This window comes from Chlorocebus sabaeus, chromosome 23 (assembly GCF_047675955.1).
Source record: "Chlorocebus sabaeus isolate Y175 chromosome 23, mChlSab1.0.hap1, whole genome shotgun sequence".
Lineage (NCBI taxonomy): Eukaryota > Metazoa > Chordata > Mammalia > Primates > Cercopithecidae > Chlorocebus > Chlorocebus sabaeus.
In genome coordinates, this window is record NC_132926.1 from 66,081,097 (window position 1) to 66,105,867 (window position 24,771).

Here is a 24,771-nt window from a genome sequence, read left to right on the forward strand (position 1 = left end):
ACATAATACAACAGCTAATCATTCTTAGTTGTACAGTATGCCATTGAATTAGAATATCACAATGTGTCCACTCTACTGGTGATATAAATTTGGGTTGTTTCCAGTATGGTGCCATTACAATTAGTACTGTTAGAAACATTTCTTACACATCTTTTGGTGAACATATATATATACACATATCTACTGACTATATACTCGGAATAGAACTCATAGGTCAAAGAGTCGCGTAGGTTAAGCTTTAGTATAGAGTGCCAAATAGACTTTCAAAACAATTATGCACACTTAGACTTTAAACAGCAGTATATGAGAGTTTCTGCAGTTCTATAGCCTTGTCACCACCTTATGTTACCCATCTTTTAACTTTAACCATACTCAACGGTGTGTGGTGGTATATGATGATATTAACTTGTACTTCTCTGATATAAGACTGTGTACCATTTCATCTGTATTACCCATTTAGATATCCATTTTCATAAAGTCTGTTCAAGATTTCTGCTCATTTTCTATTGGTCTTTTTATCATTATTTTTTCTTAAACATGGTCTCACTATGTTGCCCAGGCTGGTCTCAAACTCCTGGGCTCAAGCAATCTTTCCACCTCAGACACCTGAGTAGCTGGGATTAAAGTGGTCTGTATTTTCTTATTGATGTATAGGAATTCTTTATATATTCTAGCTACAGTCTTTTGTCATATGTATTACAAATATCTTTGCCAGTTCTGAGGCTTGCCTTTTCATTCCAAGAGCAGAAATTTTCCATTCCAATAAAATCCAATTTTTCAGTTTTTTTCTTTATAGTTAATATTGTTTTATGTCCACTGTAAGGAATCTTGGCCTACAGCAAGGTCAGGAAAGAGATTCACTCAGAAGAAAACAAAAGCTTTATTATTTTACTCTTCAAGTTTGAACCAAATTTATCTGAAATTGATTTTTGTGTATGATGTGGAGTGGTCTTACTAGATTTTAAATCATTATTAGATTTACTAATCAGAATACAATTTCCAGTATGCCTTTATTTTTTCTTTCTTAATTTTTCTAGTTCCATTGATTACCTATATGTTGCAGTCATCCTTTTTTAACTGTTAGAAGACCATCCTGGTAAAAATGCTGTCTAAATAGTTCCCCTTCACTTACAAGTATTTATAAAAGATCAGCAGAACCTACTAAATGTGCAGATTATACTGGGCAAAAAAGAAAAAAAAAGTTTGTGATAGCATTAAGTGTGCCTCTGGTAAACCAGGGAGTGGTAAAAAATATGGGTTGCCTATACAGACAGTACAGTACTGTGTTGAGGATACATGCTTTGAAACCAGGAAGACATACGTGGCTTCAAATCCCTGCTCTGTGGCCTTAAGTATCATTTAACTCCTTTAAATCTCAGAACTATCAGAGAGAGATAAAAGTACCTACTTTTCTGGATTATCATAAAAATTGAGTTAAACAATTTAGATCGAGGGCCCAGCATAGTTTCAAAGACCCATTTAATAAATGGCAGCCAGAATTATTTATCTAGCTGTTCAAATTACGTGATAATTATAAAATTAAAATAGAAATAGAAAATTGTAATTCTGCTGATAAATACTGATATAAAACGAAGATAACTACATGCCACAACCACCAAGACACTGTGATATGTTAACTTAGAAAGGAAAAATGCTGTCCACATTTAATTCAGAACAATACCAAGTGTAAAAAAATGTGAATACTATAAAAAAAAGTATACCCTGCAGCAAAATGTCATTATAACTGCATGTTCTTAATTTATGAAAAAAATCTTAAAATTTAAAGCACTCAGATACTATGTTCAGTTTTAAAAAATCAAAAACCTTCTTAAAAAGACTTTCTATTAATTTTCTTTTGATTTAGCAAAAATTATTTGATATAATTAGAAATCTAGAGCCCTAAGGTCCATACACACTGATGATCTGTTACATGGACAAGGCCAACAAAAAACAAATAAACGACAATCTGAAGTGAAGAAATTAGGGGGAAAAATTAGAGTCTTGATGGTTCTAACCATAACAACAACAAAATTGCTGTTGCATTATTATTTCACAAGGAGAAAGATAAAAGGAGGTAAGACCTAGAAGTGTCATAGTAAATAGCACCCTCTTGTGTCTCAATTTAAAAATGATATAAAGTTTAAAGATAATTTCAATATAACAGGTATCTAACCACTACTGAGTAGCTATTGAGGTGCCAGGGATATAAAACCAAAGACCTAAACTCTGTCTTCAAGGAATTCAAAAGCTGGTGGATAATATTTTAAATTGTCCTGCATTTTAATTACCTAGTATTCAAAAAATAAATATAAAAAATAAATAGATTCTGAAAAATGCCTCCTCCAAATATTAACAGTTCTCCTTTCCCATGCTATTCTAGTTATAAAACATTCTTGTGTTTTCTTTGTCTTTACATCCAAGCCATAAACAGTGACCTATATATCCAGGCTACAAAGAGTAACAGGTATCTATTATGTGGCAGCTTAGTACTGAGTACTCAAGAGCACAAACTTTAGCAAGCGTATACTCAAATTCTAGCTTTGCCTCTAACTCTGAGATCCAGGGCAAGTTATTTAACACTAAGCCTCAGTTTCTTATCTGAGCATAATAATGGTACCTATATTATAGAGTTGTTTTAGTGATTAAGTGAATCAATATAAAGGGCTTAAAACAATGTCCCACAAAAGAAAACACTCAATACACATTAGCTAGTATTATAATAACAAACACATGGAGAAATAAAAATGTACACAAGATAAAATAAAAATATCACAAATTACCCTTAAACAATACCACTTATTTGGCAGACCCCCTTTCAAGTTTCTAAGTCAAAAAAAATTTTGTTTCTTGGTTTAGAAATTTCTGTTAAAATTCAGGAGGAACAGATCCTGCTGTTTTGAACCTACAATAATAAATGAAATAAAAAAGGGTTACACTGACATGTTATAAGATAGGAAAAGTCTTCAGTGCAAAAATTGGAGGCATAAATTTAAGGATACTAATATGCTGAAGCAAAAAAAAATTTTTTTCATCACCAGCAAGATGTTCTAGAGAGAAACATCTTGGTTTAACTCAAACCAATAACTAAAAAATACCATTACAAATACTGAATGTACCAACAGGTCTAGGGAAGACAAACTGAACTTAAAATCAGATCATTTATCTTTGAAGAACAATTATGAATGTAGCCTAGGTACACTCTCCAATATGTACCACTGCATGTACTATTAAGAATCTTTAAAGTATGGTGTTCAAGATATGTAAATAGCACTTGACTCAACATATGACTGCATTCTGGACTGGATTTCTACTACACCTCACTTGGACACTCACATGCCAGTGATGACAATGTTAGCAAAAACAGTCATTTAATGTGCATTTACTATGTACCATGCACTTAATGCATAATGAACTCTTAATGTCAATATAGAGAAATTAAGAGTTGAAGAAAGGACCATCTATCTTCTGTATCACGTCATAACAATTCTGAAAGAGTTTACATTAATGATTCTTTCTCTGTGGTTTATAGAAAGTTAAAGATAGTAACAGCTAGCATTTACTTGGTACAGTTGATCTTTGAACAACAGGGGGATTGGGATGCTGACTCTCCACACAGTTGAAAATCTGTGTACAACTTTTGACTCACTAAAAACCTAACTACTAATGGCCTGCTGCTGACCAGAAGACTTATCGATAACATAAACAGTCAATTAGTACATTTTTTGTTGTATGTATTATATACTGTAATCTTACAATAAAATGAGCTGGAGAAAAAATGTTATTAAGAAAATAGTGAGGAAGAGAACATATATTTACTATTCATTTAGTGGAAATAGTTCATCATAAAGATCTTTATCTTCGTCTTCACATTGGGCAGACTTAGGAAGACGAGGGGTTGGTTTTGCTGTCTCGCGGGTGGCAGAGATGGAAGAAGTGGAGGAGGTGGAATGGGAGGCACGAGAGGCAGGTACACTCAGCGTAATCTTTGTTTTAAAAAATCTGTGTATAAGTTGACCCACACAGTTCATACCTGTGTTGTTCAAGAGTCAACTCTACGTAGTATTGTGGCATTAACACTGTTCAGAGTGCTTTAAGTATTTTATTTGAGCCTTCACAGTAATCCCATAAGGCAACTACTTTTATCATCAACCATTTGCAGAAGAGTAATCTAAAGCAAAAGGTTAACTCCTAACACTTAATGGTAGAGTCCTGATTCAAATCTCAAAAATCTAATTCCAGAACCGACATCAACAACAAATAATATATTATTTCTAATGTAGTAAGAAGCGATCATTTAGAAAATATGGAAAATACAGAAAAGTATAAAGCAAAAATCTGAACTGTCCATACAGCACCCACAAAAATCTACTGTTAACTGTTAAAATCTCATTCATAACTTCCTTTCAAGTGAAGAAATAGAAAAAGAACTAACTACAAACACAGGCTTTTCACACCATTCTTTAAAGTGTTTCATCTGCCTAAATCAAATGATAAATTTCAAGGAGAATAAAAGAAGTTAACAAAAGGATTCAACATGATGATGGTTAATATTAGGTGTTAACTTGATTGAAGGATGCCTAGATAACTGGTAAAGTACTCTTTCTGGACGTGTCTGTGAGGGTGTTGCCGGAGGAGACTGACATTTGAGTCAGTGGACTGGGAGAGGAAGACCTGCTCTCAGTGTGGGTGGGCACCATCCAACTGGCTGCCAGCATGGCTAGAACAAAGCAGGCAAAAGAAGGTGAAATAACCTTGCTTGCTGAGTCTACTGGCTTTCATCTTTCTCCCACACTGATTGCTTCCTTTGGTTTCTCCTGCCCTAAAACATCAGACTCCAGGTTCTTCAGCCTTTGGACTCTTGGTTTTACACCATGGTTTGCCAGGGGACTCTCCGGCCTTTGGCCACAGACTGAAGGCTGCACTGTTGGCTTCCATGTTTTTGAGGCTTTTGGACTCAGACTGAGCCACTACTGGCTTCTTTCTTCCCCAGCTTGCAGACGGCCTACTGTGGGACTTTGCCTTGTGACTGTGTGAGCCAATTCTCCCTAATAAACTAACTCCCTTTCATATATACATATATCCTATCAGTTCTGTCTCTCTGGAGGACACTGACTAATACAGATGGAAAGTCATTAATGTGTCTTTGGAACCAGGAGGAAGACACTGAGATACTCAAGAAAGCAGAAGAAACGGAAATACAACTAATGTAGTAAATGATATTGGCCATAATGTTAGTGCAGACTTCTGGAAGTAGAAAGAAGTAATATTAGTTAAGTTCATATTATTAAGTCATAGGGCTATGATTTCAACCCAGGAAAAATTTTGAGATCAACAATTTTTCTATGTGATAGAATGTCTGTATCAGTGTTCCTATTAGTGTGTTAGCAAAGAATCAATCTTAGTATCAGGCCAGGGCCTCTCAAGTCAACATATAATAACCTCAGAAACTAGGAAAAAAAATGGTTGCCTTACTAGTTAAGTGATTTTTTAATCCAGAAAGATTTAAAGTAACAAATTATGATGTGAACCTATAATATTAGTATTTTCATGTTAAGTTTAGAAAGAATCTATATAGTTGATATTTAAATACTTACGCCTTAAAAAATGTGGTATCATAAGAATACTTAACAGACTAGGCTTTTATAAATCTAAATTTCAATGTAAACCTGAATATCCAATTGGAATGGGTTGTTTTTTCTTTCTTTCTTTTTTTTTTTTTTTGAGATGAAGTCTCACCCTGTCGCCCAGGCTGGAGTGCAAAGGTGTGATCTCAGCTCATGGCAACCTCCGCCCCCCCGGGGTTCAAGCGATTCTCCTGCTTCAGTCTCCCAAGTAGCTGGGTACAGGCGCACACCACCCTGCCCAGCTAATTTTTTGTATCTTTAGTAGAGATGGGGTTTCACCATGTTGGCCAGGCTGGTCTCAACCTCCTCAAACCTCATGATCCACCTGCCTTTTTAAGCTGAAATATAAAGGAAAACTTGCCTACATTGATTTATGTATTAGAATGTTTAAGATAACTTAAGAATCACCATAATACATGAACTTCTAAAAATTAATTTGAGATATTTAAAAATTTGAGAAAGTTTGCCAAAATATGAGCATAATATTATATATATTACATATATAAATTCAGTTTAAAATACAGGTACTCCTTGCTTTATACGGTACCATGTTAATGGATCTCAGCAACCACTGAACCGTGCAAAGTGATAAACATGGTTCCTGAAAACATGAATTATTACCACGGTATTCTGCAAAGCGAGGACTGCTTGTACTATAGGAAGCTTAATTATGTTTCAGTCCCTCCATTTAAGTGACTTAATTTGATTTGTATGTTGAATTTCTAAGAAAGAACCGGGTTTATGAATTTGTAAGGTTAATAAGTATTAATTTTAAAAATGAAAGTAAACTCTGAATAATTTCTTTCTGTGTACAAAACTACTCATGAGAACATTTTTTAAAGCTTACATTGACAAAAATTGTCAAAACGATATTTAAACTCCCAAGCAAAAGCTGATTTTTAAAATGGTATTTGGCCTAAAAATACATTCTTCTACCTATAGTTGAATATGGTATGATTGATATTTTGAGCAGTGACTTAAAAAGAGTAAAAATATTACAAAGGAGGTGGCTGGCAAGATGGTCGAATAAGAACAGATCCAGTCTGCAGCTCCCAGCAAGATTAATGCAGAAGGCAGTTGATTTCAGCATTTCCAACTGAGGTACCTGGCTCATCTCATTAGGACTGGCGAGACAGTGAGTGTAGCCCAGGAAGGGTGAGCAGAAGCAGGGTGGGGCATTGCCTCACCAGGGAGGCGTAAGGGGTTGGGGAACTCCCTCTCATAGCCAAGGGAAGCTGTGAGGGACTGTGCTGTAAAGGATGGTGCCACCTGGCCCCCATACTACGCTTTTCCTATGGTCTCTGCAACCTGCAGATCAGGAGATTCCCTCAGGTGCCTATACTGCCAGGTCCCTAGGATTTAGCACAAAACTGGGCAGCCGTTGGGCAGACACCACGCTAGCTGCAGGAGTTTTTTGTCATACCCCAGTGGCACCTGGAACACCAGCAAGACAGAACCATTCACTCCCCCGGAAAGGGGGCTGAAGCCAGGGAGCCAAGTGGTCTATCTCGCTCAGTGGATCCCACTCCCATGGAGCCCAGCAAGCTAAGGTCCACTGGCTTGAATATTCGCTGCCAGCACAGCAGTCCGAAGTCAACCTGAGACACCGGAGCTTAGTCGGGGAGAGGTGTCTGCCATTACTGAGGCTTCAGTAGGTGGTTTAACCCTCACAGTGTAAACAAAGCCACCTGGAAGTTCGAACTGGGCGGAGCCCACCGCAACACAGCAAAGCCACTGTGGCCAGACTGCCTCTTTAGATTACTCCTCTCTGAGCAGGGCATCTTTGAAAGAAAGGCAACAGCCCCAGCCAGGGGCTTATGGATAAAACTCCCATCTCCCTGGGACAGAGCAGCTGGGGGAAGGGGTGGCTGTAGGTGCAGCTTTAGCAGACTTAAACGTTCGTGCCTGCCAGCTCCGAAGAGAGCAGCAATCTCCCAGCACAGTGCTCGAGCTCTGATAAGGGACAGACTGCCTCCTCAAGTAGGCCCCTGAGCCCTGTGACTCCTGACTGGGAGACACCTCCCAGCAGGGGTCAACAGACATCTCATACAGGAGAGCTCTGGCTGGCATCTGGTGGGTGCTCCTCTGGGACAAACCTTCCAGAGGAAGGAACAGGCAGCAATCTTTGCTGTTCTGCAGCCTCTGCTGGTGATACCCAGGCAAACAGGGTCTGGAGTGGACCTCTAGCAAGCTCCAGAAGACCTGCAGCAGAACGGACTGTTAGAAGAAAAACTAACAAACAGAAAAGAATAGCATCAACAAGGACCATAAGGATGTCCACACAAAAACCCCATCTGAAGGTTACCAACATCAAAGGCCAAAGGTAGATAAATCCATGAAGACGAGGAAAAACCAGTGCAAAAAGTCTGAAAATTCCAAAAACTAGACCGCCTCTTCTCCTCCAAAGGACCACAATTCCTCGCCAGCAAGGTAACAAAACTGGATGGAGAATGAGTTTGACAAATTGACATAAGTAGGCTTCAGAAGGTGGGTAATAACAAACTCCTCTGAGCTAAAAGAGCATGTTCTAACCCAATGCAAGGAAGCTAAGAACCTTCAAAAAAGGTTAGACAAATTGCTAACTAGAATAACCAGTTTAGAGAGGAACGTAAATGACCTGGTGGAGTTGAAAAACACAGCACGAGAACTTCATGAAGCACACACAAGTATCAATAGCTGAATCAATCAAGTGGAAGAAAGGATATCACAGATTGAAGATCAACTTAATGAAATAAAGCTTGAAGACAAGATTAGAGAAAAAGGAATGAAAAGGAACAAACAATGCCTCCAAGAAATATGGCACTATGTGAAAAGACTTAATCTACGTTTGATTGGTGTACCTGAAAGTGACAGGGAGAATGGAAGCAAGTTGGAAAACACTCTTCCGGATATTATCCAGGAGAAATTCCCCAACCTAGCAAGGCAGGCCAACATTCAAATTCAGGAAATACAGAGAACATCACAAAGTTACTCCTCGAGAAGAGCAACCCCAAGACACATAATCGTCAAATTCACCAAGGTTGAAATGAAGGAAAAAATGTTAAGGGTAGCCAGAGAGAAAGGTTGGGTTACCCACAAAGGGAAGCCCATCAGACTAACAGCGGATCTCTCTGCAGAAACCCTTCTGGCTTATAAGCCAGAAAAGAGTGGAGGCTAATATTCAACATTCTTAAAGAAAAGAATTTTCAACCCAGCATTTCATATCCAGCCAAAAACTAAGTTTCATAAGTGAAGGAGAAATAAAACCCTTTACAGACAAGCAAATGCTGAGAGATTCTGTCATCACCAGGCCTGCCTTACAAGAGTTCTTGAAGGAAGCACTAAATATGGAAAGGAAAAAACAGTACCAGCCACTGCAAAAACATGACAAATTGTAAAGACCATCAACACTATGAAGAAACTGTGTCAACTAACGGGCAAAATAACCAGCTAGCACCATAATGACAGGATCAGATTCACACAAAATAATATTAACCTTAAATGCAAAAGGGCTAAATACCCTAATTAAAAGACACAGGCAAATTGGATAAAAGGTCAAGACCCATTGGTTTGCTGTATTCAGAAGACCCTTTCATGTGCAAACACACACACAGGCTCAAAATAATGGGATGGAGGAATATTTACCAAGAAAATGGAAAGCAAAAGAAAGTAGGGGTTGCAATCCTTGTCTCTGATAAAACAGACTTTAAACCAACAAAGATCAAAAAAGACGAAGAAGAGCATTACATAATGGTAAAGGGATCAACGCAACAAGAAGAGCTACCTTTCCTAAATATATATATCCCAATACAGGAGCACCGAGATTCATAAAGCAAGTTCTTAGAGACATACAAAGAGATTTAGACTCCCACATAATAATAGCGGGAGACTTCAACACCCCATTGTCAATATTTGACAGATCAAGACAGAAAATAAGCAAGGATATTCAAGACATGAACTCAACTGTGGACCAAGTGAACCTAACAGACATCTACAGAACTCTCCACCCCAAATCAATAGAATATACATTCTTCTCAGCACCACATCACACTTATTCTAAAACTGACCACGTAATTGGAAGTAAAATACTCACCAGCAAGTGCAAAAGAACAGAAATCATTAACGAACAGACTCTCACCACAGTGCTATATCAAATTAGAACTCAGGATTAAGAAACTCACTCAAAACCGTACGACTTCATGGAAACTCAACAACCTGCTCCAGAGTGACTACTGGGTAAATAATGAAATTAAGGCAGAAAAAAAATGAGTTCTTTGAAACCAATGAGAACAAAGATACAATGTACCAGAATCTCTGGGACACAACTAAAGCAGTGTTTCAAGGGAAATTTATAGCACTAAAACCCCCACAGGACAAACTGGGAAAGATCTAAAATCAACACCATAACATCACAATTAAAAGAATTAGAGAAGCAAGAGCAAACAAATTCAAAAGCTAGTAGAAGACAAGAAATAACTAAGATCAGAGCAGAATTGAAGGAGACAGACACGTGAAAAACCTTTCAAAAAAATAAATGAATCCAGGAAGTGGTTTTTTGAAAAGACTAACAAAATAGATAGACCACTAGTCAGACTAATAAAGAAGAAAAAAGAAGAATCAAATAGACACAATAAAAAATTATAAAGACGATATAACCACTGTTCCCACAGAAATACAAACTACCATCAGAGAATACTATAAACACCTCTATGCAAATAAGCTAGAAAATCTAGAAGAAATGGATAAATTCCTGGACATATACACCCTCCCAAGACTTAAACCAGGAAGAGGCTGAATCCCTGAACCAGACCAATAACAAGTTCTGAAATTGAGGCAGTAATTAATAGCCTACCAACCAAAAAAAGTCCAGGACCAGACAGATTCACAGCTGAATTCTACCAGAGGTACAAAGATGAGCTGGTACCATTCCTTCTGAAACTATTTTGATCAGTGGAAAAAGAGGGACTCCTCCCTAACTCATTTTTTGAGGCCATCATCATCATGATATGATACCAAAGCCTGACAAAGACACAACAAAAAAAAGAGAATTTTAGGCCAATATCCCTGATGAACATTGATCGCGAAAATCCTCAATAAAATACTGGCAAACCGAATCCAGCAGCACATCAAAAAGCTTATCCACCATGATCAAGTCGGCTTCATCCCTGGGTGGCAAGGCTGGTTTAACACACGCAAATCAATAAACGTAATCCATCACATAAATAGAACCAATGACAAAAACCACATGATTATTTCAATAGATGCAGAAAAGGCCTTCGACAAAATTCAACACCCCTTCATGCTAAAAATTCTCAATAAACTACATATAGATGGAACATATCTCAAAATAATAAGAGCTATTTATCACAAAACCACAGCCAATATAATACTGAATGGGCAAAAGCTGCAAGCATTCCCTTTGAAAACTGGCAGAAGACAAGGATGCCCTCTTGTCACCACTCCTATTCAACACAGTATTGGAAGTTCCGGCCAGGACAATCAGGAAAGAGAAAGAAATAAAGGGTATTCAAATAGGAAGAGAGAAAGTCAAATTGCTTCTGTATGCAGATGACATGACTATATATTTAGAAAACCCCATCGTCTCAGCCCAAAATCTCCTGAAGCTGATAAGTAACTTCAGCAAAGTCTCAGGATACAAAATCAACGTGCAAAAATCACAAGCATTCCTGTACACCAATAATAGACAAACAGAGCCAAATCATGAGTGAACTCCCATTCACAATTGCTACAAAGAGAATAAAATACCTAAGAATACAACTTACAAGGGATGCGAAGGGCCTCTTCAAGGAGAATTACAAACTACTGCTCAAGGAAATAAGAGAGAACACAAACAAATGGAAAAACATTCCATGCTTATGGATAGGAAGAATCAGTATCATGAAAATGGTCATACTGTCCAAAGTAATTTATAGATTCAATGCTATCCTCATCAAGCTACCATTCACTTTCTTCAAAGAATTAGAAAAAAGTACTTTAAATTTCATATGCAACCAAAAAAGAGCCTGTAGAGCCAAGACAACCTTAAATAAAAAGAATAAAGCTGGAGGCATCATGATAACCTGACTTCAAACTATACTATAAGGCTACAGTAACCCAAACAGCATGGTACTGGTGCCAAAACAGGTATACACACCAATGGAACAGGACAGAGGTCTCAGAAATAATGCCACATATCTACAATCATTTGATCTTTGGCAAATCTGACATAAACAAGCAATGGGGAAAAGATTCCCAGCTTAATAAATGGTGTTTGGAAAACTGGCTAGCCATATGTAGAAAACTGAAACTGGACCCCTTACTTACACCTTATACAAAAATTAACTCAAGATGGATTAAAAACTTAAACATAAGACCCAAAATCATAAAAACCCTAGAAGAAAACCTAGGCAATACCATTCAGGACATAGGCATGGGCAAAGACTTCATGACTAAAACTCCAAAAGCAATTGCAACAAAAGCCAAAATTGACAAATGGGATCTAATTAAACTAAAGAGCTTTTGCATAGCAAAAACAAACAAACAAACAAACAAAAAACTATCATCAGAGTGAACAGGCAGCCTACAAAATGGGAGAAAATTTTTGCAATCTATCCATCTGACAAAGGGCTAATATCCAGAATCTACAAGGAAATTAAACAAATTTACAAGGAAAAAACAATCCCATCAAAAAGTGGGCAAAGGATATAAACAGACACTTCTCAAAAGAAGACATTTATGCAGTCAACACACATGAAGAAAAGCTCATCATCACTGGTCATTAAATAAACGCAAATCAAAACCACAATGAGATACCATCTCCCTCCAGTTAGAATGGCAATCATTAAAAAGTCAGGAAACAACAGATGCTGGCAAGGATGTGAAGAAATAGGAACACTTTTAAACTGTTGGTGGGAGTGTAAATTAGTTCAACCACTGTGGAAGACAGTGTGGTGATTCTTCAAGGACCTAGAACCAGAAATACCATTTGACCTAGCAATCCCATTACCAGGTAAATACCCAAAGGATTATAAATCATTCTACTGTAAAGACACATGCACACGTATGTTTATTGCAGCACTGTTCACAATACCAAAGACTTGGAACCAACCCAAATGCCCATCAATGATAGACTGGATAAAGAAAATGTGGCACATATACACACCATGGAATACTATGCAGCCATAAAAAGGATGAGTTCATGTCCTTTGCAGGGACATGGATGAAGCTGGAAACCATCATTCTCAGCAAACGAACACAGGAACAGAAAACCAAACACTGCCATGTTCTCATTCATAAGTGGGAGTTGCACAATGAGAATACATGGACACACAGAAGGGAACATCACACACCGGGACTTGTCAGGGTGTGGAGGGCTAGGGGAGGAATAGCATTAGGAGATAATGCTATCCTACATCTACCTCATGTAGATGATGGGTTGATGGGTGCAGCAAACCACCATGGCATGTGTATACCTACGTAACAAACCTGCACCTTCTGCACATGTATCCCAGAACTTAAAGTATAATAAAAAAAAATGTATCACAAAGCTTTTCCTCACAGAATTTCAACTATTAAATATTGAAGGTATGATAGAAAAAAAACCCCACCATTTGATAAACACCACAAATATTAATAATTCTTTTAGGTAAGAATGATCAATAGATACTAGGATGAATGAACAAATACATGATTAGAAAAAGTATATTTACATAGTCTCAAATATTCCCCATAATATACTAGCACAATGGGAAAATGAAACTTTATGGTGCATAAACCTGTTGGACCCCACCTTAACCAAGTGATCATCACATATCACAAGTAGTGGAACAAACGGACACCATATATCTCTTGATATGATGCACTATGGACATAACATCATTTCTGTGGCATTCTTGCCAAAAATGCACAATCTGTATCATTATGAAGTAACAAATAAACCCAAATTGGGGAATATCAAAATAACCAGCTAGTACTCATCAAAAGGATCAGTATATGAAAGACATGAACGAAAGACAAAGTTAAAGAATTGTTACACAGTAAAGGAGATAAAGGAGACACGACAGCTAATGGAATGTGTGAATTACATCCGGAATGAGAAAAGGACATTAATGGGACAACTGGCAAACTGTAAACAAGGCCTACAGATTATATAGTTGTGTATCAATGTTAATTTCTTGGGTTAATAGCTGTACTGTGGTTAATGTCAAATTTGGGGCGTCTCCCCACCATGTCCAATTCCTTCCTGAAAACCAACCATTCTACATTAGGACATGATGAATTTACCTTAAATCAAAGAAGAAGACCAACATAAGCTGAGTTTTTCTCTTAAACCTACATTGATAGGAAGAAAATAAATTTTAAGTCACTTCCAGCTCCAAAATTCTGATTTTAAGCACTTGAGTTCTAAACTACTTCCTTCACTACTGTGAAGTAACTAAGAAAAGTGTGTCCACTATATTCTAAATCATTTGCTGGTTGTTTATATAAATTAGTTCTAATTCTTACAACAATGGTGAGATAAGTATGAATATCAACACTTACAAAAAAGAAAACTGGGGAAAGATGAGGCTAAGTAATTGCCTAAAGTTATACAACTGTTAGGTGACAGAGCCAAGATTCAAATCCATACTACCTGACTCTAACACCCTGACACTCTAAACTTGACACCATGATGCCTCCTAAAAGAACTGCTAAGACATCAATGACACATGTAAATTATAAGAGCAGGTACTATCAAATTTGATACCAGGATTTGATACCAGGGTTTGTCACAAATAAATAGCAACATAAATAACTAAGAATTATTATATTTGCAATTGCTGGAAATTAGACTTCTCAAGCATGAAAATAATACAGGAAAATAATTTTAGGAATCCTGTACAACTCTAACAATCTGACCCAAACTATTTTTAAAAAATTGGGGGTTGCCCAAAAATATATGAGAAACAAATCTTATTGAAAACAGAAAGTTTTAAATAACCGGGTAACACAGTATAATGTAGGAGGCAGAATTTTTCTAAAATGATCCTAGGCATTCACTTGAGTGCCTGGAAAATAAGCTCGCTAGGCCAGGGATCCCTCTTGCTCCAGCAGGAGGAACTGTACCAGAAACTCATCTGCTTCTGGGACCAGGAGCTAGTTTATCTCCAACAGGAGAGTTGCAAATTCCCACAATTTCCAAGTGCTAGACGGTTGGTTTTCCCAGGCAATTTTAAAAAACAGGTGGTACCCAAACCTACACAGCCCAAGGCTTAAACAGTATATCTGTTACCCCACCAACAAGTGTACTTTCAGGCCTACCATCATGATAGATGAGAACAATAACTGGGTGGGCCTTCATTGGCACACCACTGTATGTTCATTCAGTCAGCAGTACCTACCTCACCATAATTTATTAGGTGATGCTGAGAAGATCAGAGACCTTTCTTCACTTAAGTATTCTTGCCTTATAAATTTCCCCAGTGAAGACTATTTCTTATCACATAAATGTGTCATATAAAATTCATTCCAAGCCATCAAACAACATATAGGATAAAAAGATTCACAAATGCTTCTAACAATGAGAAAGTCAGAAAGATTAAAAAAAAAAAAAAAACCTATTTACTTAATTCAGTTTGTGTACTAACAAAATAATATTTTATATGCCTTTCTTACAAATACATGCTTTAATGATAATGTTAGCTAAAAACCACGGACATGTTCATCATTTAGTCATGGGTTTCACATGAAATATCTTTTTTTAATGTGCACACCTACTCTGTGAGTTGGTGGTGTTGTTATTATCTCTGTTTTGTGGATGAGGAAAGTTAGGGTCAAAGAGGTTAAATAATTTGCCCAAAATTACATAGCTTCTATATGGCAGAGCTGAATGGTTTTAACCACTACAAGATAATAGATAGCTTTAATTCACAGGTCTTTTCTAACAACCTCATGTCTGTAGGCAACATGTTGAAACAAGTATACTTTACAGGTAAAAAAAAATTAAGGTCTATAAAGAATAAATAACTTGCTCAATATCATACTAACTTAGCATCAGCAGCCACGAATAAAATAATTCCTGAAAAGGTAGTCTAATGGTACTGTAATAATAACAAATGTTATATATGGAGTTCCAGTTTAAATATACATTCTAACAACATGGTCAGAATGTATCTTTCTAAACCTAAGAAAAGTTTAGCTGTTAGTTCTCAATTTTGTTATTTTTTTTTTCAACTAGCTACAACTGAATAAGACTGATGCTCTGATTACTGTTATATGTGGTACAGAAAACTGTAATAGAAATTTGGAATTATCCAGTGAATTTATATGCCTCCATTATCAGCTTGGCATAATAAACTAATTAAGGACAATACGACTGCTTATAAATAACTCAACCCAACATTAATATTTGATAAACTTTTATTCTCATCCTGTAAATATTTTAACACTTCCAACTTCCAATAACAATATGCTACAACAGAAAGGACTCCTTAAAAAGCTAGCTATTAACTCTCACATACATGGCAGTTAATATCACACTAAAATGGTATATATCAATAACAAAAAATGTCTACCCCTTTTTTCCAAACTTACAAGGAATTTTAAAAAAGAAAGAAAAGAAAAGAAAAACTGATAATTCATTGAGTAGCTGGTGTAAATTCTGTGGAATACTGATGTAAATTCAGTACTGGTGGAATAGTGGTGTAAATTTCATATCGAATTTACTAATAATGCCTTCTCCCAGATTTTATACAAGATACAAACTCATATTTGGGACAACATATGCATACCTCAGAGACACTAACTCTCTGTATTAAAATATATGCTTCCAGTTATATGAATGGTATCACTTTAATATTTAAAATATCAAAATTATAAGCATAGGTTTAATAGTTATATGCTGAGTTTTCTTGATCTGTTCTCTAAAAGAATATGCAAGACCAAGAGGTTTTGATGTAAACTCTCTTGGTTTATAATTTTCCACTTTTACTTTTTACATTAAAATTGCCTTTCTCCAAACTAGAGAATGAACAAACTAAGAAAATCAGTTCTCTCTGAACAGCTATTTGATGAAACAGCAGCAGAAACAATAAGCTACTCACTTCCATCTTTGTTTATTCAACCAATATTTTTAAAGTGACTGACTCATGTATGCTCAGTACACTTCCTCTTCAGTATTTAATGAACTGTGGTAATTGAAGGGGAAAGATCACAACCAAAGAACTTCCAACATGTTTCTGGTAGTGATAGACATAGTACCTATAAGGTGAATTACAGAAATCTTCTTTTTTTGTGACACAATACATCAGCATGTGGTAACTCAGGGGTATTGTAAAAACAGCTCTAGCCTACTTTAGTAATAGGAAAATGACAAAGTCCTCCTGAAATCCTTTCTTCTATATGTCACCTAATATCAAAACAAATGATCAACGTGTGAAGCATGGCTAAAAAATTTTGCAAACCACAGAAGACAGGTTCCACTTTCCATGAGTACACGACAGAATTTACTTCGGATATGACATATTAATAGCATGTTTGTTCTTTGAAAACTCCCCATCTAATCCCCTTTGGAGACAGAACTACCTTCTCATAACAAGATCAACCACAGTATCAAAATAATAATCAATGGTGAGGACTTAATCTCAGGACACAAGCATAAAATACTTCTGATTTACCTCTAGGAAAACACACATTTGCTTTGGTCTTTCTTAATTGCAATATTTCTCTTAAATAAGAGACTAAATTTGAAACGGTACACTTTTTCCTGTTTGTCTTCCTATAATTCTAGTGGCTAGGCTCAGGCAAGTAAACAGTGTTTTGGAACACAGTGTGCGTGTCCACCACTCTCTTCAGTCATGAGTAACAGAGAAATAGAAAACACAGTTCTGCATTAATTTTTTTTCTGTAAAAATATAATGCTCTCTTGACATAAGGATAAAATGAATTAATTACTCCCCTAGGTGGGATAAACTAAGAAATGTAAGAATAAACAAAGTTACAAGGCAATGCAATATATAGTCCTGATCAACCCTTCAATGTTATCAAAAGCAAGATTTGGCTTCTTTTTCTTTACTAGAAAAGCCTTGAGAAAGCAAAACAAAACTTAGCAGTGTTTCTCAAGTAGGCCCCAAGAGGAAAGTGAACATATACCCAAGGGATCTCGGGGCACCTTTCCTTCAAGCTCAAAATTTCTTTCAAGTCTCCACTTAGAGCTTTAAATATTATTAAAATTTTGTATTCTACCTCATAATATATACATGTTTACTTTCATTTCCTCATTGCCACCAATCTTCAAAACAAAGGAAAAACATATACCAGGAATATGTGCCATGATTATGTTGTGGTTTCATTTGATACCTGGCTCCTCCCAAAAACCCAGTTTAAGAATTATAGATTTAAGAGTAATGTGGCAAATGAATAGATCCATTTATCATTTATCTTCTTTTTTATTTTATTAACAATGTTTTTTTTTTTGAGACGGAGTCTCGCTCTGTTGCCCAGGCTGGAGTGCAGTGGCCGGATCTCAGCTCACTGCAAGCTCCGCCTCCCGGGTTTACGCCATTCTCCTGCCTCAGCCTCCGGAGTAGCTGGGACTACAGGCACCCGCCACCTCGCCCGGCTAATTTTTTGTATTTTTTAGTAGAGATGGGGTTTCACCATATTAGCCAGGATGGTCTCGATCTCCTGACCTCGTGATCCACCCGTCTCGGCCTCCCAAAGTGCTGGGATTACAGGCTTGAGCCACCGCGCCCGGCCAACAATGTTTTTATTTATATTTTTTTGAGACAGGGTCTCACTCTGTTACCTGGGCTGGAGTGAGTGGTACAATCTCGGCTCACTACAAGCCATCCTCTCTGACTCCCGCCTCAGCCTCCCGAGTGGCCGGGACTACAGGTGCAGAACAGCATGCCTCGTTAATTTTTGTAGAGACGGGGTTTTGCCATGTTGCCGAGGCTGGTCTCGAACTCCTGGGCTCAAGTGATCTGCTCAGCTCAGCCTCCCAAAGTGCTAGGATTACAGGTGTGAACTACCACATTTGGCCACAATGTTTCTATTTTTAAAGCCTTAGCCACAGTGCTAAGAATTTATTACCTAAGCTGTCTGCCTGGGTTAATTTCTTGTCTATTCTGCAACACCAACTAGAGCTCAAACCATGCCTCCTTCTTGATAACTTCAAAAGCCAATTTTATCTGTGTACTGGGAAGCAAGGTGCTAAAAGTGCTAGATATTCTAGGAGAGAGGAGACTGTATGAGTAGTCATCTAGAGGTATGGGAGAGTAAATGGACCGGGGAAACAGAAAATGATTCTTGGGTAGCATAAAGGACTCACTGAGCTAAGGGATCATTAATTTAAAGTGAGACTGGTAAACATGGTTACTTTTTTTTTCCTCTAGGTGTGTTCAGATGTATGGGTGTGGACAAGGAGTTAAGTGTACACAAGGCTATATCACTATCATGACTATGAAATTTAAGCTGCATAAAGAAAGTAAGATCAGTAAAATCAGAGACTGAAAAAAAATAGATTTTTAAAACTGAGGGTTCCAACAGGTCTAAACACTTCAAAACTGTGAAATTGAGATTATGGAGGGGTTATAGTTTAGACAAAGATAAAATATAAAGTGGGTACATAGTGAGATGGAATGCAGGGCAAAATTTATCGGAAGAGAGGAGTTTCAGATTTGAAGACACCAGGATATTAGAAGAATTATACATATGAACAATGGAATCACCGAGAATTACAAAACAAGCAGTACTGGAATGAATGCCAGTAAACCAAGAACCATAATCTATTAGGAGACAATTTTCCATGGATCTCGTGTTTCCGCACATATTGTGAGCAGAGGCATGGACTGTCTTTGTTCTGGGCTATCTTTTTAAGCATGCTTGTGTATCAAACAGCCCTGGAAAATAGACAGTGTCTTCTTCCACAGCAAAGGATAGGTTTCCTTACACTCTTGGAAGAGACAGTCTCCTCCTTCCAAACAAGGGCAGACAAGCTTAGTATCCATTATAAAAGATTCCAGTTCCCTAAGCTTGGTGTTCCTCATCTGTCATTTAATCCATGGTATGTGCAGGTATCATCTGGACCTCTTCATATCACCCCTTGGGAATCAGAGAATTCGTGCAAGCAAATGCTGTCACTTTAGCTAAAGTTTTTGCTATTAGTAATAAGGTCCTTTGTCTCTGGCCCAGAAATCTCCTGTCTTGTGCCAGCATCCATGAAATTATGGCAGGTTAACTTCTTAGCTTGCAAGTAAAGCAAATCTCAGACACTTCACAATTCTTAACAAAATCTCCACTGAATGAGAGATGGAGATGAGTGATGACTATAACTAAATGGATAGAAGGTGGTATAGTCTGACAACATAAGATAAAATTCGGAGGTGTTTGAGAAGAAAGAATGGTCTGGAAAATGTAACGAGAAGCTAAGAGTACACTTCCAGGTTCAAAGGCAGAAAGAAGCAGGAGAGAAAATGGCCACTACCTGAAAGGGTTGCAGGTAGTATCATCAGGGAAGCAAGATTTAGTTTAGAGCAAAATTAAAGTAATATTAACAGAAGAGGCTGAAGATAAAAAGAAATTTGCTGATGACTGACCTTGAGTTCCAGAGACTTTATGAAAGATTTTCAGGAAACACAGAGGTAGGTTTTAGGGTTAGTTTTGGATACATGTGTTAAGAAACCCACGAGTCTTGAGCTCCTTGCTGTAACTTACATGAGCAAGATAAAAGGTCATGATGAAATTAGTTATGATAGTTTTAATCAGATCAAATGTTTGCTTGTTTCTATGTCCTTTGACCACTTTTACCAACAAAATATCTATTATGAAATGCTTTATTTCTTACTAACATCATTTTAGAAAATTTAAAACATATAAGTTTTTAAAAATTTAAATGCCAAACTGTTATTTAAGATAGTAAGAAGCAAGTGTTAACTTACTTGAATTAGATCTAAAATGCCAAGTTCACTTTCTGAGGAATCCACACAGAAGACAAAATATAACGTTGCGTAATGTCTATAAATCAGTTTGTTGTCAGATCCTCCAATTAATCTAAATGACAAAAAAATTGTAATGTTATTGGAAACAAAATGCAAAACATTTTCATTAGCTCAAGCAAACTGACAATTTGTTTAAAAACCAGTTGTCAAACGAAAGGTGACATTCAATGGCAAAGCATTTAAGTGAACTTATTCAGAGACTAGGTAAATTAAGATGGCTGTTTTCTTTAGCAATATCAAGTAAAAGAAGCCAGTGCTTAATTTCAGTTCATTCATTCATTAAACCGTTCTCTGAGTAACTACTGTGTGCCAGGTACTGGTAGTGGGGAAGGAGCAATAAACAAACATATCAGAACATCATCAGATAGTGGCAAGTGTTACACTGAGAATCAAAATACAATGATGATATATTGATGGGTTCCCTATTTCAGGCTGAATATTAAGCAAGAGTGACATTTAAGCTGAGATCTAATGATAAGGAGCTCGCTTGGAAAAAATTTAGAGAAGAGCATTTCAAGCTAAGGTAGTAAGTAATAAACGGCCATTTCATCAAGAACAAAGTATGTATGTTCAGGGAAGAGAAAAAAGGCCAGTAGATAAGAAAAGATTAGTAAATGATAAAGTCAGAGAAGTAGGCAGAAATTAGATCATGGGGCATTTGTAAGTGCTTACTAGATTTAACTCCATACGTCACAGTAAGTTACACAGCTTAAAACTGATTATCAACTAGAAAAAAAAGAAGAATGACACTTCTTAAGTTTTGGATAGATTCACCATCAAGATCTCTTCCAGAATTACATTGTTTTGAAATATAAATGCAAGAAAACTAAGCTAGGATACTAAATTCTTTAATGAAATACTTTTATTTATAATGATTGGAATTTTAGTATTTTAAAAATAATAATTTAGGAATCATTCCAAACATCTTATAATTTTCTAAATATAGTTTAGCTACTTCATAGTTAAGTCTGCAATAATGAATTCACCTTCTTAAAAGACCCCTAAACACTTAACATAATTTATAATCAAGGTTATATGAAACCAAAAGTAAACTAACATCCATCCCAACAGAATATAGGAAAATGGCATTTCTTTCTCTCTCTCTCTCTTCTTTCTTTTTGAGACAGAGTTTCACTCTGTCACCCAGGCTGTGACAGAGCCTGGGTGGCGCTATCTCAGCAGCCTCCGCCTCCTGGCTTCAAGCCACTAAAGTAGCTGGGATTACAAGCGCGTACCACCACACCCGGCTGATTTTTGTACTTTTAGTAGAGATGGGGCTGGTCTCGAACTCCTGAGCTCAGGAGATCTGCATGCCTAGGCCTCCCAAAATGCTAGGATTACAGGTGTGAGCCACCATGCCCGGCCAGCATCTATTTTTTATGCAGTAAAAATAATACTAAACTTACAAGTTCTGTAGAAACAACTTCTCAAGGTATACACTGCTTCTATGTCCTCTAATAGCAAAAGGAGAAATGATCTTTGACAAGAATAAAAATTTCCTACTATCCTAGCTACTCCTCTAGAGAAGATATTTAATTTAAAAATATCTACATGCAATTTAAAGATTCTGAGAGTGTATTTATAGACTGTGACTGCAATTGTTCCCTGAAAGAGGTAAAAAGAACACAAATAGGAGGCTTCACTTCATTCTGAATCAGCAATTTAGTGATTATCTTAAAACTTCTGCTTTACTTTAAAAGGAGAGCAAACTTCTGAAGAATATAAGTTTCAAAGAGGCCATTAATGCTATTAAAAGCAAGCAAAAATATTAACGTGGCAAGTATATATTTTGCCTTTAAAAATATAATTTTATCTTTAAGCTATAGTATAACACTGATAAAAATTCCTGTACAGAATGCAATACATCATATACAACCACAGGATTGAGAAATCCTGTTAGTCCAAATAACTCATTTTATAGAGGAGAAAACTGAGGCCCAAGAATTTAAGTGACCTGTCCAAGAAAATCAGCCTGTTAGTAACAAAACTAGGATTAAACTAGATGTGTAGCCTCATCTCTGCTGCAATATTTGCTTTCTATTTTTTGTAAGGTTAAAAAAGAACAATCGCAATTTCAAGCCACAATTTCTATTTCAAATAGCATCCTAGTTAGATTAATCAGGTTCTTACTTCTAAATGCAGTGCACACTGTGCTGGGTGGTAAGTTTCCTAGGAGATAAGAAATCAAGAGACTAGGATGAGAGGAAGTGACAGTAATGTCAAAGACAACTAAAGTTGAATCAATACAAGTAAAATTCAAAAACAGAAGCAGGTACACTTGTCTCAATTATTGAATTAGAAGCCTTGAGTTAACAGAAACATTTTTAAGTATGTATTGGACATTTAAGGATAGCATGATATAACCTTTTAGGAAACCCAAGTTAAGTGTTCCACATGATAAAAAGTAACTTATGACCATGGATTCCCTGTTATCCAGAGTATTTCTCATCCATCATACACATTAAAATACAGAAAATTCTAGGTTTCTCTGACTGATTCATGTTTGATAACAAACTGTTTTCATGGAAGCTATTAGTTTAAAAGTATTTATTTGTAATATTTGGCAATATTCTTATTCATTTTAAAATAGAAAAATTGATTAGCTGAATTAGGTATATTTGAAAAACAGACTTCAGTATTGTAATAGTAAAATAAAATATGTAATCTAATTTTTATGCACATTCACACAAAGGAATACTCTATAGTCATTAAAAAGAATAAGCTTGTCCTAGATGTGTTTATATGCAAAGTTTTTGAACATACTGAGAACCAGCAACATGCAAATGAGCATATAAGCGTAATCTCATAAATAAAAATTTTAAGGTTGTATGTTAGTCAACACGTATAACATACTTCATATGTTAATCTATACAAACAATTTTCTAGAAGGATACACAAGAAATTGGGTAGAAGGACTAAGGTTGAGAGATTCTTATTTTACATTTTATGCTTCCCTGTAATGTTGGAATTTTTACCATTAATATATTACCTTTATATAAAATTCCCTTTAAAATTTTTAAGAGGGAAAAAAAGATTTCATATCTTTAAAAAATAATTCTTTAAGTTAGATTTATAGCTAACATAGGTGGCAATTAATTCACCTAATCCAATTAATCAAAATTAGAAAACTTTTACCATAAACTGATTAAACAGTATATATTTTAATCATATAGTCAAAACTTAGAAATGTCTATGAAATGCTTTACTTACAATCCTCCTTCTAGGAAATTACAAACATTTTCATCTCTCTTAGATACCAAATGGAAAGTCTCCCTGATGATTTGCTGTTGTGTATCTTCACTCTGAGGAAGAATAATTCATATATATTAGGACGGAGGGTATAGGTGTAATAGCATTTTAAGAATTTTTAAAATCAAAGGTAGTAATATGTATCTGAGAAATTCATCTAGGAGAGGGGTCCTTGGAGAAGTGACTTAAATTACACCTTACAGAAGCAAAACTCAACATTTTTTGATGAAAAAGAAAAGAAAAAACCAAGTATTTATATTTACCACTATAATAAAAGTAACATATTTCTAAGTTTCAAAAACCAACAAGAAAAAATATTAGATGAATTACACACACTGGTAAAAGGGAAACTAAATGTTAGTCAAAGCTGATTATCTTACGAATGAGTAAACTGAATCAGAAAGGTAAAGTTATAAATAGCATAGCTAATCTATATTTGAATGGAGAAAAGAAATAGAACTATGGAGCTTCCAATTAAGTTTAACCTTTACTAAATACAGACTGAGGTAAGAGTCCATATATCTTACTCATCTTTATATAAGCTGATCTAAAGCCAAGGATTGGCTCAATAAATATTTGTTAAGCTGGACTAAGCAATTCATATTCCAGTAAGAGTCAGCATCCTGACCAGGCACAGTGGCTCATGCCTGTAATCCCAGCACTTTGAGAGGCCGGGGCGGGTGGATCACAAGGTCAGGAGATTGAGACCATCCTGGCCAACATGGTGAAACCCCATCTCTACTGAAAATACAAAAACAGCTGGGTGTGGTGGCACGTGCCTGTAATCCTAGCTACTCGGGAGGCTGAAGCAGGAGAATCGCTTGAAGCCAGGGGGCAGAGATTACAGTGAGCTAAGATCGCGCCACTGCACTCCAGCCTGGTGACAGAGTGAGACTCCATCTCAAACAAAACAAAACAAAACAAAACAAAACAAAACAAAA

At 36.3% G+C, this 24,771-nt stretch overlaps 1 protein-coding gene across 2 annotated transcripts in view; it reads right to left on the minus strand.

Annotated features, from left to right (window-relative positions):
- AP3S1 (adaptor related protein complex 3 subunit sigma 1) overlaps nucleotides 1-24,771 on the minus strand; it is a 70,511-nt gene that overhangs the window by 23,530 nt on the left and 22,210 nt on the right. For both annotated transcript variants that reach the window (XM_008014190.3, XM_008014191.3), the window contains exons 2-3: nucleotides 23,792-23,883; nucleotides 20,522-20,633 (exon numbers count right to left, since the gene is read on the minus strand). In XM_008014190.3, the coding sequence (XP_008012381.1) occupies nucleotides 20,522-20,633; nucleotides 23,792-23,883 (204 nt within the window). The remainder of the gene's footprint in view (nucleotides 1-20,521; nucleotides 20,634-23,791; nucleotides 23,884-24,771) is intronic.